The 13,647-nt window shown below is 31.4% G+C and overlaps 1 protein-coding gene across 1 annotated transcript; it reads right to left on the minus strand.

Moving 5' to 3' along the window:
- Positions 1–6,505: 6,505 nt before the first annotated feature.
- On the minus strand, positions 6,506–13,423 carry LOC110623874 (ACT domain-containing protein ACR12). Its single transcript, XM_021768884.2, has 10 exons — positions 13,149–13,423; positions 12,792–12,846; positions 11,925–12,044; positions 10,476–10,570; positions 9,414–9,498; positions 9,063–9,122; positions 8,198–8,253; positions 7,983–8,088; positions 7,810–7,878; positions 6,506–6,908 (listed from the first exon to the last, which is right to left on the minus strand). The coding sequence occupies exons 1-10, from the start codon at positions 13,298–13,300 to the stop codon at positions 6,846–6,848; spliced, it is 861 nt and encodes a 286-aa protein (XP_021624576.1). The 5' UTR covers positions 13,301–13,423; the 3' UTR covers positions 6,506–6,845.
- Between the last annotated feature and the right edge of the window lie 224 nt (positions 13,424–13,647).

Below are 13,647 nucleotides of genomic sequence, written 5' to 3' on the forward strand. Positions count from 1 at the left end.
TCTTATGGCCTTAATTTGTGGGACCAACACCCGAGTGGTCTGGTGGGAATTACCTTGTGACCTGGCCTGGCGAAAATTACCTTATGGCCTTAATTTGTGGGACCAACGCCCGAGTGTTCTGACGGAAATCGCCTTGTGACCTGGTCTGACGAAAATTACTTTGCGGCCTTAATTCATGAGACCAATGCCCAAATGGTCTAGTGAAAACCGCCTTATGACTTGACCTGACGAAAATTACCTCGTGGCCTTAATTTGTGAGACCAATACCTAAATGGTCTTACGGGAACCGCCTTGTGATCTAGCCTGGCGAAAATTATCTTATGGTCTTAATTTGTGTGACCAATGCTCGAGTGGTCTAGTGGGAGCCACCTTTTGACCGAATAACATACCATGTAAAATACTTCGTTGGCTTTATTATTAAAAGAATATCATTCATTTATATACGAGGGTAAAACTAAATTGCTTGTCAGAATGTAAATAATACCAGAATGGATACTTCGGGTGGACGACCCTTAGGGGCAAATGTTTTTTATAGACTTATAAAGTTCCCTACCTTTCTAGTAACTAAGCTTGCAATCATGTCTATACCTCATCGGGTCCTTTTTTTATCACATGTATGACTCCCTCAGGTTCTCTATCAGGAGTCATCTCAGGGTTATTTCCTCAGGTTCAGACTTTTGCCCTTCTTTTTCTTTTCTCGTGAATTTTTGGAGGGTGCCATCCCTTATGTGCCTCTCAATCTCGTCCTTTAATTATCGATATTTTTCTATTATGTGGCCATGATCTTCATGGAAGTGACAATATTTGGTCCTATCCCATTTGTCTACCTTCTCGAGATTAAGCTTGGGCAGCCACCTAATTTCTTTATCATTCTTTCTGATCCACATCAAGATACGAGTTTGTGAGTCATTTAGTGGGATGTAATTCTTATACTTACTCTATTCGTCCTTCTTTTGCGAGATAAGGTAGCTCCTGTGATCTCCTTCATGGGCTCATCTCTTAGACTTTTGACTTAGCTTTTGACTTGCCTTCTTATTTTTCTTTAAGTGTCTGGATCTCATCATCCAACTTGATATACTTCTGGGTTTTATCTATCAGCTGTTGGTATATTGCTACTGGATTTTTGATTAAGGAATCCACGAACTTGATGTTATGGGTCCTTTCTTCAACGCCTCATATGTTATCTCATGATTCAACTCTTCCACCTGTATGGCTTCAGTATTGAAACGGAAAATAAAACTCCTTAAAAACTCGCTCTCTTCTTGGTGGATCTTCCGTAGGTCCGAGGAAAGCTTTTTTGGAAGTATGCAAGTGATAAATCTAGATTTGAATATCGTAGCAAACTATATAAAGTTTTGGATTAAATATGGACTTAGGTATTGATACTATTTCTGAGCTAAACCCATAAGTATCGACGGGAACACTCGGCATAATACAAAATCATTTACATCTTGAAGCTGCATGGTTATCCTGAAAATGGCTAGATGATTTCGGAGGTCTACCGTTCTGTCATACTTATCCAAACTGGGCAAATTGAACTTGGCAGGGAAAGTTTTCGCTAGTATTTCTTCCCAAAGAGGCGAGACCCCATCTAAACTAAAATCCTCTTCATGTTCTCTTTGGTATCTTTATACAGCTCTTACTAGCTTCTAATCCACTCCTCTCAGAATCTCATTCAATTCATCTTCAGATTCGAACTTACCTTTATGCTGCAATTTGGCCGCTTCCTTCTGGGCTCTTGGAGTGTCTACGGAGGCTTCGTCTCTTCTTCTAGGGTCCATCTTAGATGCCTCTTCCCAAACCTTATACTGCCCAAGGGTAGCCTGCAACCTTTGAATATACTGGAGTATCTACTCATTGTTTAAATTATCAAGGTCTGCTTCATTGATCACTAGAGGCGTATTCTCCTGGTTATCTGGGACAGAGAAAACGATTACTCCCTCATTGGTAGCTATATTGTCGGTAGCTGTAGGACTTTCGGTCATTTCGAGCGGAAAAAATGATAGGAGACCGGTCGTAATCCAAAAAAAGGGGTTTAATGGATTTTTATGGCAACTGAACCAAATGATATTGCTGAAATTAGATTAATGATGTGGCCGAAAGGGAACTATATTGTGATTGGCTGGAACCTGTAAGAAAGAAAGCGTGAGGCGGTGGTGGGTACTCACGGCAGCCACTCCGATGCTCAAATTAGTATCTTGAAGGACAGAGAGAATGTAATGGACTACTTAGTCATTCTCATTTTATACTGTAAGAAAATAGAAATAAATAACGTTTCCTGAAAATTTGACGATAATGTGGCTGACTACTCGATAATTGCCAATAAGTTGATAATTCCGTGATTTCTGGCGAAATAAAAATGTGTCTAATAACGGTGACATTGTATCAAGACTCAACTTATCAGGGAAAGGTGAGTTTTAATGATAATTCGGATATTAAAACATTCGAGTCTCCTTTTTCAGTGGTGAGTTTTAATGATAATGTGGGAACCTATCCGATTATTGCCACGTGACCCCTTAATTGTGGCAATAACTCATAACTTATTTTGGACGAATGTGATGTACTATCAATTACCAATTGTTTACCGACTCTCTATAGTATCGATTTTTGAATTACCAACCGTTTAAAATATTCTAACTATATTTTTATTTTTTATAATAAAATAAATAAATATAAATTTTAATTTTAATTTAACCATAATTTTTTTAAATAAAAACTTACATAGTTATAATTTATAATATATTGTGAAAATTTTTATAATTTGTTAAAAAAATTTAAATAAAATTTTTTAAAAAATTTATTATACAAATTAAAGTTAAAAGAAGATTATAATATATTTTTCTAAGTTCAAAAACGGTAAGTAAAATTTGGACATGAATTGAATTGTAAATCAATAATAATAAGTTATTGGGATTTTAATGATACTAAAATTAAAGTTAATGAGTTTTCTTATATAAAATTGAAGTCAAGAGATATAATGGTATAAAACCTAAGTTTGTGACAACGAGTAAAATGAACCCACAAACTAAAGAACCCTAAAACTTGCCATGAGAGCGAGACAAAAAAAACTCACCACACTAGCAAGACTGATAATTCTAATATTATTAATTTAATCAATAATATGGTTTAGTTTTATGTGAAAGGGTGCAAAACAGATTGTCAATTTAATTTTAAATGTATTCTGAAATAATAATAGCAAGATTTATAAAAATAATAAAAATAATTACCATCTTAAAAAAATTTAGAGATAGAAATAAATCTAAATTTATTCTTTGTACTTTTCATTGCTCATCTTATTTTTTTATTAAATAGACCACGAACTCTTAATAAAGTGTCAATTAACTAAATAAACCATAAACTCTTATTAAATTCAATTATCGTCAAAATATGAGCGGATGTAATGTAGTATTGGAAGCGACCTATCAACTAAACGTTTTAATAATTCGATCTGTCCAATTTATCGATCAATGTCAACTTTTAATAATTCAATCTGTCGACTAGACATATTAAAAATTCGATCTCTTAATAATCTGTATAGACCCGTCAAAATATCAAACAGATTGGCACAGGTCATCAAGAGGTCTAATCTTCATTATATCTCATTGATTTTGATCAACAGGTCAAATTATCAAAACATCTAATTGATAGGTCGTAATTACATTTGATTGACATTGTTCAATGGATTAAATTATGAGAACGTGAGATTGACAGGTGGCTTTCAATAATATTCGGAGTGGAAGTGGAATTTTTATAATAAAATATTATTGCTTTGAGGGAAAAAAAATATATAAAAAGGAAATATGATACTGACTCAAGCCATTTATAATAGTTAACATTCTCATTCCATAGCCATTGGAACGCGGAACTTCTTCACCTCCAACAAATATAAGAGAGTAAGAGACAGCTACCTCGTCGTCTTGAACTTGGGTGGTTCAACTACTGAAGATTTATGCGTTTTTCAAATGTCTTTTATCACTGCTTCTGTTGATGGACCCAACCACTTTTTTAATCCTTCAGTTTGCTTTCCATCATACTTCTGCTAATGGACCCAAGAAAATATATGTTCTTCGGATTTTCTTGACCGGTACCTACTGTTAGATTTAGTAGTTTATCTTAGGGATTTTTACCTTTTCAAAGTTCAAAATAAAAAAAATTCTTAAATCTTGATCGAAAAAATTATTTTTTTAAATCAGAGTGAAAACTAATTTTATCGCATTTTAAAAGTGCGGTAGAACTTACCGCACTCTAAGAGTGCGATAAGAAAGAATAATTTAAAAAAAAAATACATTATCATACCATTTAAACTGGAGTAAGGTATTGTGAAAAAATTTGAAATGCGGAATTTCACATTTTAAAATTTAATTTTTATTTAATTAATTATTATATTATATTTTATTAATTTAATTTATTTAATTATATATTAAATTTATATGAATATAATTATAAAAATTATATTAATATTAATTATTTTAAGTTATTTATAATATAATATTATATTTTTATTAATTATAAATTAAATTTATATAAATATAATTATAAAATTATATTAATATTATTATAAATATTAATTATTTTATTTTATTTATAATATACCATTATATTTTTCATATTTATCATTTTATTTTATTATTTTTATTATTATAAAATTTTTAAAAAATTATATAACTAACAACACCTAAAAAAAATTTTGGACCTTTTACTATTTTAAAATTTAAAAAAAAAAATTAAAAGCTGTTTCAAAAATTAAATATTTATAAATTAATTGTAATAAAAACAATAAAAATAAAATAATAAATATTAATGATATAATGTTATATTATAAATAAATTAAAATAATTAATATTTATAATAATATTAATATAATTTTATAACTATATTTATATAAATTTAATATATAATTAATAAAATAAATATTATATTATTTTATAAATAATTAATATTAATATAATTTTATAATTATATTTATATAAATTTAATATATAATTAAATTAATAAAATATAATATAATTAATTAAATAAAAATTAAACTTTAAAATACAGAATAATAAATATAAAAATATAATGTTATATTATAAACCCATTTCAAAAAAAATAATATTATAAATAAATTAAAATAATTAATATTTATAATAATATTAATATAATTTTATAACTATATTTATATAAATTTAATATATAATTAATAAAATAAATATAATATTATATTATAAATAATTTAAAATAATTAATTTTAATATAATTTTTATAATTATATTTATATAAATTTAATATATAATTAATAAAATAAATATAATATTATATTATAAATAATTTAAAATAATTAATATTAATATAATTTTCATAATTATATTTATATAAATTTAATAAATAATTAAATTAAATTAATATAATATAATATAATAATTAATTAAATAAAAATTAAATTTTAAAATGCGAAATTTTACATTTTAAACTGTTTAAATACATTACCGATGTTCAAGTAATTACAGAACTTTTAAAGTGAGGTAGTATAATTTTTAAAAAATTTTCTAAAAATATGATAATATAAATTTTTAAAATTTTTTTTTTATAATCAAACTTTAAACGTCCGGTAGGTTCTAAAATGTGATAGAGTCGGTTTTCACCTCAGTTTGAAAAAAAATAAATTTCGAATCAGGATTTAAAATTTTTTTTTTTATTTTTCAACTTGAAAAGGTAAAAAGCCTTTTATCTTAGGAGCTGCAATTTAGTTTGTTTTACTCCTGTGTGCGCGTGCATACATACTCTGTTTTCCTCGGTTTTTGTCAAAATAAGATATATTTGAATGTATTACTCTAAATTAAAATCATCAAGAGACGATAAGAGTATAATGTTAGAATCCATCTATAAAAATTTTATTTTTTATTTTTTATTTAACATATAATATATTAAATAAAATTTATTTTATCAAATTTAAATATAAATTAAATAAGTTAACAGCGATTAAAAAGTGAAAAATGAGTATTTTAAGAAAAAGAACAAAATATATATATAAAAATAAAGTTATTGCCAAATGAATTAAACAGTAGCTCAGGCTGGAGTGTTATAAATTAAAATAATAAATAAATCAAGGGGAAAAAATAACAGGAGAAAATAAAAAAGTAATTAATTATAAAGAGAACTAGAAAAAAAATTTTGAATTTTGAAGGACGTTAATAATAAGTAACAAGTTACTTGTAGTAATAAATACTCTTCAACCAACACTTCTAAATCAAAGAAATTTGCAAGTAATCATTGAAACAAAATGGCTGAAATTTTAAAATAATAATAATATTAACAATAATAATAATGAAAAATTATAAATTTTTAACCATTACACTTGTTTATTTTTCATTTCAATCAAATTTGACATACTATACATAATTGAACTAATTTTCAAATCAAGCAAAAGATGACCAAAATCAAAAAGCCCCGTATATTTAGACAAGATTTTTTTGTGCTAAATGAGTACTTAACACAACGAAATCGAATTGGAAAGTCAAAGAAATCAATAAAAATACAATTCTAATTGAAGAACTCTTAACAGCAAGAACAGTAAAACTCTAAGAAGAGTTCTTGCACAGAAGCAAGCCACAAATTATAAGTTCCGACATTCCACAATCCACATATTATAACTTTGATGAATAACGGAAGTCATTCATATTTTGCTTCACAAACATCAGATTACAGTAAAGAACATATGCAGGATAGTAAGAGACATGGTAAAGAACATCTCCAGGACATCAAGAGACACAAACACAACATAGCAGCCGAGTTTGACCTCAATAACACTTGGTACATGGACCGTTACATCGAGTTTACAGTTGAAAAGTGGTTCCACCTGAGTATTAATAGCTGTCAATATCTATTTCTGGTCTTCTGAGATAGTAACGCAGGCAGTTCCTCAGAACCTACAGATTCACAAGAAATATTCAAAAATGGAGAGAGCATATTAGAAACACACAATGCAATTTAATTCTGGCCTTTATAAAAGATCATCGTCCTCTTGAGCAAAAAAAATAATAATATATTTGTTAAATTTGGGGCAGGTCTAACTCACACCCAAAAAACTAGTTCAGGAGGAGGAGTGCCTATAGCCCATATAAGAGCACGTTAACCTTTCCACAACTGATATGGGATTCAACACACCCCTCACATCCAGAATTTTAGTGTTGCTTAGACACATTTATGGGAGGCCCAACATCGGATGGAAGGCTCTGATATCAATTGAAACAGTCCGGTCCAAACTGATCCAAATAACTTTTAGAACTATTTTCTACTTTGCTCAAAATGGTTAATCCAAGTTATTTAGTAGTTTCGTGCTAGCTAATATATACAATTCGGATTTTCTATAAACCGTCGATGTGGGACGGCACAAGCAGCTGAATCTCACACTCTCTCCTGCTAAATTTACAACATTTTTTTTGCAACTGAATACTGAATCTGATACAATTACTAAGCCAGGACCGGACCCTTGGGTATTGTGATTCGCTGGTACCTCGGGCGGCTCCACCTCGTCTCACACGGGTAGCCCTTTCCTCACAGGCCCATTAGCTCTACACAATTTTTATGACCCAGGGTAGCTCTGATACCATGTTAAATTTGGGTCAGGTCTAACTCATCCGAAAAGCTAGCTCAAGGAGAGGAGTGCCTGTGGCCCATATAAGGGCACATTATCCCTTTCCACAATCGATGTGGGATTCAACAATATTCACAAATTTGGGCAACAAGGCAAAACAGCGAGCATGGGTCAATTGGAAGCAAATAAAGCCAAAAAATGATGGTTAGTGATCGTCAAACAATTGTCGTTACCTGAGACAGTGAACTGTCTAAGGCTGACCCTCTGTAGCTGACATGAAACTTGTCCTTGGCTATCAATCCCTGGGTGATAACAGGGAGAAGTTAGTGAAAAAAGAATGCAACAAATGCTTGAGGGCATGTGGCGGTGTGTGTTTTGTGGGGCAAGTATAGAGAGAGAGAGAGACTTCTGTATCAATCTCTGCCGATTCCACGTCAACATTGATATCAGCCATGATTTTAATAATTTCTACAAGTAATCCAGGTCGATCTGCTGTCTCAATACAAAGCAAGCTGACACAATAAAAGTTATAGTTTTAACTTCATATGTCGAGAGGAAGCAAAAACACATGTAATACAACTTAAGAAAAATGCTAAATCATTATTGTTTGAAGATGCATACCTCCTCTTGGGTCCATCATTTTTGACATGTATATGAGTAGCAATATCAACATCAGGCTGCCATAAATAAAATCACAAGTCACAACTATTACTAAAATTTGTAATGGATATATATGTAGCATATTCAAGACACTTCCGCTAATCACAAAAGTTTGACTATTGCTATTATGCATAGTAAAGATGGTTACCAGACCTAAAATATATAACAATACCACACAGTCACACATGAACAAACCACTTAATAAATAAATCGATAGCACACTTGAGGATTGACACTGGAAATAATTTTAAAAAAGTCAAATGACCAGGAATCTAGACATTCATGCATTATCTATTCCTTTAGGATATGCTAACATAAAAAGCTGGCGTTAAAATAGAAAAGGCACACAAGGGTTTGGATCTTTTTTTTATATCATTCAGTCTTATGGTTAAAAAAATCAAGTTCATTGAAATGTTTGATGTTATGATCAAAAGTACGGTTTTCAAACTCCTCACATCTCATATTGAAGTCACAAACATCATGCTGATAGGTACTTCAGTTTGGGATTAGACAACAACAATGCCAAACTATTGGAATCCTAATCAGGAGTATTTAATGCATGAAGCATATTGGGTTCTTCATGCTTTCACAGAAGCACATTGATAAAATGAAGTTGCTCTCTATGGCATCAATTAATGATTACTCAAATACAAATGTGCTTGAAATTTCGTTTTTGGTGTATATTCAAGAGTAAGAGAATACTGTTGACCAGGCCTTTTGCGTAAAAAATAACATCCAAAATGTTGATCATGTAAGGAAAAAAATGAAACAAATAAGCAATAACAAGAGAAGTTCATCAAGCTTGAAGAATGTTTAACAGCGCTACCTTTTTCTCAGGAGCCTTTATTCCGAAAGCCTCACCCAGAGCAAGTTGCTCGCTAGATTCCTAAAAATAGCAAAAAGAAACAAATTGTCCTGAGAAATGTGATACAAAATTCAATGTCATAAAAATGTGGTGCGTATTTGCTCGCTAGATTCCTAAAAATAGCAAAAAGAAACAAATTGTCCTGAGAAATGTGATACAAAATTCAATGTCATAAAAATGTGGTGCGTATTATAAAAATTTTCTTACATTTATTCACGCATATACAAATAAATAAGGATAAAGAATAAAAGAACATTTTTAAAAAAATTAACAGAAGGGGTATTATCAAGATTATGAACTGGGCATACTTACTGGATGATACTTCAGAAGATTGTTAATGATGGTAAGTCGAATTCTCTCTAACATATCAGGATCTTCAACCTTTCGCCCATTGCCTCTAGCATAAAATAAATAAATAAATAGATCAATATCTACATACCAACTCACAATAGAACACATTAGCATACTGTAGTTGGGCTATTATGTTGACATCTTTAAAAAATTCAAATGTTCAAAACTAGGCAGGGAAAAGAAAAAAAAAAAGAAAGAAAAAGCATGTCATGAAATTCCCACTTATAGGATCTTCATTTTAGATTGATATGAACTCACTTAATCTCAAAGTCGAAGAAAAGCAAGCAGAGGACCAATGGCGCTAGTTTCTTAGACGGTTGTAAGACTCATTTAGCTTGCTTGCCACTTTTTATTCAATATTAAAATACAGCTTTTTCATGCACAATTATATTTTGGTAACTTCAAGAAACTGACTGGATCTGCAAATCAGGTGCTCAAACAACCAAGGAATATATGTAGCAAACATAAGATAACTATCAGCCACAAGGTCCATAAAAGTTATTCTTCAATATACGATTTTGACAAAAATAGCTGTCGGACAGTACTTCTGATTAAGATATAATGCTTTCATCCTGCCATGACCAGCTTACAATAGCTATTCAAAAGCATATGGTTGAGCATGATTTCAACTCAACTTCCCCCCTTACCCCCAAAAAACCTCGTTTTTCCTCCACTCTACAGGCTCCAGTTTAAATTTATAAACTGATAGAGAACTGGGGAAAGAAACACAACAAAAAAGTTTAAACCCTGAAACTTTTTTCCAACAAGCAGAGTATAAACATCCCACCCAGTAAGGAACAAGGATATGAGATAAATCAATTTTTTTATGAAAAATGCACATTGAAAATTAATAGTTAGACTGATCACAAGTAGGTAAATGAGGAAATAAAGAGAAAATTCTGAACAAACCTGAATAATTGAAATCTCAAGAGATTATCAACAGTTCCAAAATTCTAGAAAGAGATTTTTGCGGATCATGCACCCTAACAGTGTCAAGAAACATTTAAATAAAAAAACACTTACAAATGTGTAATAAAGAATTTTGTTTGCTTAACAGATCCTTCTGTGAGAACAGATCCTTTTGCCACATCCAATCCCAAATCTTTCAAGGCCTTCATCTGCCCTATGATAAACCAAGAAGATTGACAAAAGTTGTAATGTTATTCAAGGACTTAACAGGTGTAATATAATTAAAAACCAAAAGAAGCAAGGGAAAAAAAGTATTAAAAAAAAAAAAAAAAGAGAACATCTCCAATGTCTCCCATTGAGGATATCTTAGGATGAAAATAAAAGCCAGAAGCTAAAAACATGAACGTTACTGTTTATCTAATTCCAGTAGAATGAAAATCTAAAACCTTGAGAATGGTAGTTGCATGTAGCACCTTTATCTATGCTGCAATTTAAGGTAATTGAGCAGAGGGCAGCTCAACAGAAATCATTTTGTGACATTTACAAATTCAAAGAACCTCATGGTCTTTTTCAACTACAAATGGATAAAATATGGAGTCTTTCTAATAGTCTTTCTCATTAAAATAGTATTACTTTTTTCTCATGTTCTTCAAATGCTGAAAATTATTTCGATAGGATTCTGAATATAATTTCCTGTTGCAACTAAATCGCAATAAATAATTTAATTTTCTCAAACAATTTTTTCCATGCAATTTTTTTTCCCATGAAACAGATAGCCTAAGCCTCCAAACCAAGGGGGGAAAATCTTAACACTTCAGGTACCTCAAAAGTAATCATGTAAGGTGATAGTGCTGGAAATTTGGAGGAGGCTGGCAGAACACCTCAGTCATTCATAGCATAATCTAGAAGAGAGAAAGGACAAGGCAAAAAGAGAGGAATATCCGACATTTGGGAATTGGCTGCTTGCTAAAATAGGAGAGGACACCTGTCCAAAGTTGGTTCCAATGGAAGAATCTTCTCAAATATTAAAGGACAGAGAAGTGGCAGAGGAGGACATCAAGGTTTTTTATAAGAATTTGTTTAGTGGGTAGAAGAGCATTCTGCGCAGAAGGAATCTCCTGGTGGCTGTTTTCAGTCATCTTTTTACTTCAGCTTGTATTTTCTTTCTTGACAGTGTTTTCTTAATTTGGTTCTTGTTTTCAGATTGAGAATTCTGATTGTAATTTCCTTCTTCTTGCTGTGAATATTCTACTCTGAATCAATATAACCAAATTTCATTTTTGAGCTTGGCTTTTCTTTTATTGTTGCTGTGGAAACCTTTTGCTATGTCAACATTCCAAAACCCCTAACTCTATCATAAGTATATGCAGACTAAAATACATCATAATAACATTTCTATAGCTCCTCTTGTAGGGAAGGCTATCAGGTCAAATTGTATTATCAGTAGTAGGTTTGAGGTTTGTTGTATGGTTAACTATCAGCCTGCTGTTTCCTTTTATACACTTATGATAAGATCAAGTTTCAGAAATGGGGATGGAGTAGCAGGCAAAAAAGGCACTTTACCGTATCAATGAGAGCTCCAAGACGATCACCAAAGCTGATTTGTACAATTGTTGCTTCAGAGTCAGAATCTTGATCTATCATAACTACTGGCATGGGAATATAATCATCCTGTGCTGACTTCTGCAAGTGCCATTATAATATAAATTTCACATAAAGACCAGAATATATATATATATATTCCAGTTCAAATGTGAAACTAACTATCTACACCAATATTGAAATGAATGTAAAAACAGAAGCTAACTGTTTAGTTATTTCAGTTGAGAAAGCAACGGGTAACATGGGTTCCACACCCAAATTGAAAAAGTTTCAACAGCGCTACTTATATGGACAACTTGTAAAACAATGAATTATTTGGAGGAAAAAGAGAAAAAGCAGGATTCATTAATAATTTCTCAAACATGGTCATGAGATCATCAAAAGGACCAAAGGCATCAACAGGACAGCGTAGTAGGACAGGAAATTAACAATAAATGAATAAATGTTTGCACTGCTCTGCTCCAATCAGAAAGGTCTAATTACTCCATTAGCAGTATTTGATGAAGCTCACAATAGGTCGCCGTCAAGGTTACTTACTAATACTTACAACTGGAAGCCCTTTTGGTCCATCAAAATTAATCCAAACACTCCAACAGATAGAAGAAACTGACCTTTCCAGTAGTTAAACTTGGGCCTTGGGTAATTAAATCCAATCAGTTAACCGATCTCAAAACCAAAAATTAATTATGGTGTGAATACTTTTGCAATTTACAAACTTTAAAAAGAAAATATTATTACAGAACATAAATAAACAGACTAATCCCAAATAATTTAACGGAGATACAATGGGTCATAAAAAGACTTGAACATAAAAGAAATGTAACTGACCAATGGAATTGAGCTTGCAGCATTTGTGTCATTGGTGGAAGCATAGAAAACGTGCCTGCATAGCAATTAAATCAGAGATGAGAAAATAGATTATTTAAACAAAAGAAAAGAAAAGAAAAAGAAGATAGCGAGAGTGAGAAGACTATGCTTTTCAGTTTTCATTTAGCTAATGAACAACCTAAAAACCGAAACAGTAAACATACTGCTGTCACTTTTCTCCATCTCTCCAAATCAAGAATCAAACAGAAAGCTTATTGGTGACATTTTCACAAAAAGAAATCAAATTAAACTATAACAATCCGATCGCAGCATAAAAGGAAAATACCAATTTCAGAAGAAACGATTACACAGGCTAACCTTCTTGACAAAACGACTTGATTTTCAAGGCGAATCGGAGATGAAAAGGAACAGGAATCCAGAGGAGGAACAAAGATTCGAGGGGCCAAATCCTTGGATCGATGATGGAGCCATGAAGAAAAAGAAGATAGGAGACTTTTAGTGGAAGCCATGGAAATGGAAGTCTTTGATCGATCAAGAAAGAGAGCGTAGGTTCAGTCGGTTGGCCTTCTGGTTTTGGAGAAGCTGAGAGAGAGAATTTTGTTAGGGACTAGAAGCTACAGCAGCAATGGAGGAAGTGCGTGATCCTGGCGTCATCTTGGTGGACCAGCGTAGGCTGTTGCAGGCCACGTCGGATTGCAGTTTTGGTGTCTTATCCGAGTACCCCACAGAGTAATTATTTAGTGAACCCCACACCCATAATGGTTTTAGAGTATAAACTTGGTATTCAACAATACAATGATATTATAATATGTGAAATAAAAAAATAAAATAAAATAAAAGTTAAATTACTTTTTGA

Source organism: Manihot esculenta, chromosome 10 (genome assembly GCF_001659605.2).
Source record: "Manihot esculenta cultivar AM560-2 chromosome 10, M.esculenta_v8, whole genome shotgun sequence".
In the NCBI taxonomy this organism is placed as follows: Eukaryota; Viridiplantae; Streptophyta; class Magnoliopsida; order Malpighiales; family Euphorbiaceae; genus Manihot; species Manihot esculenta.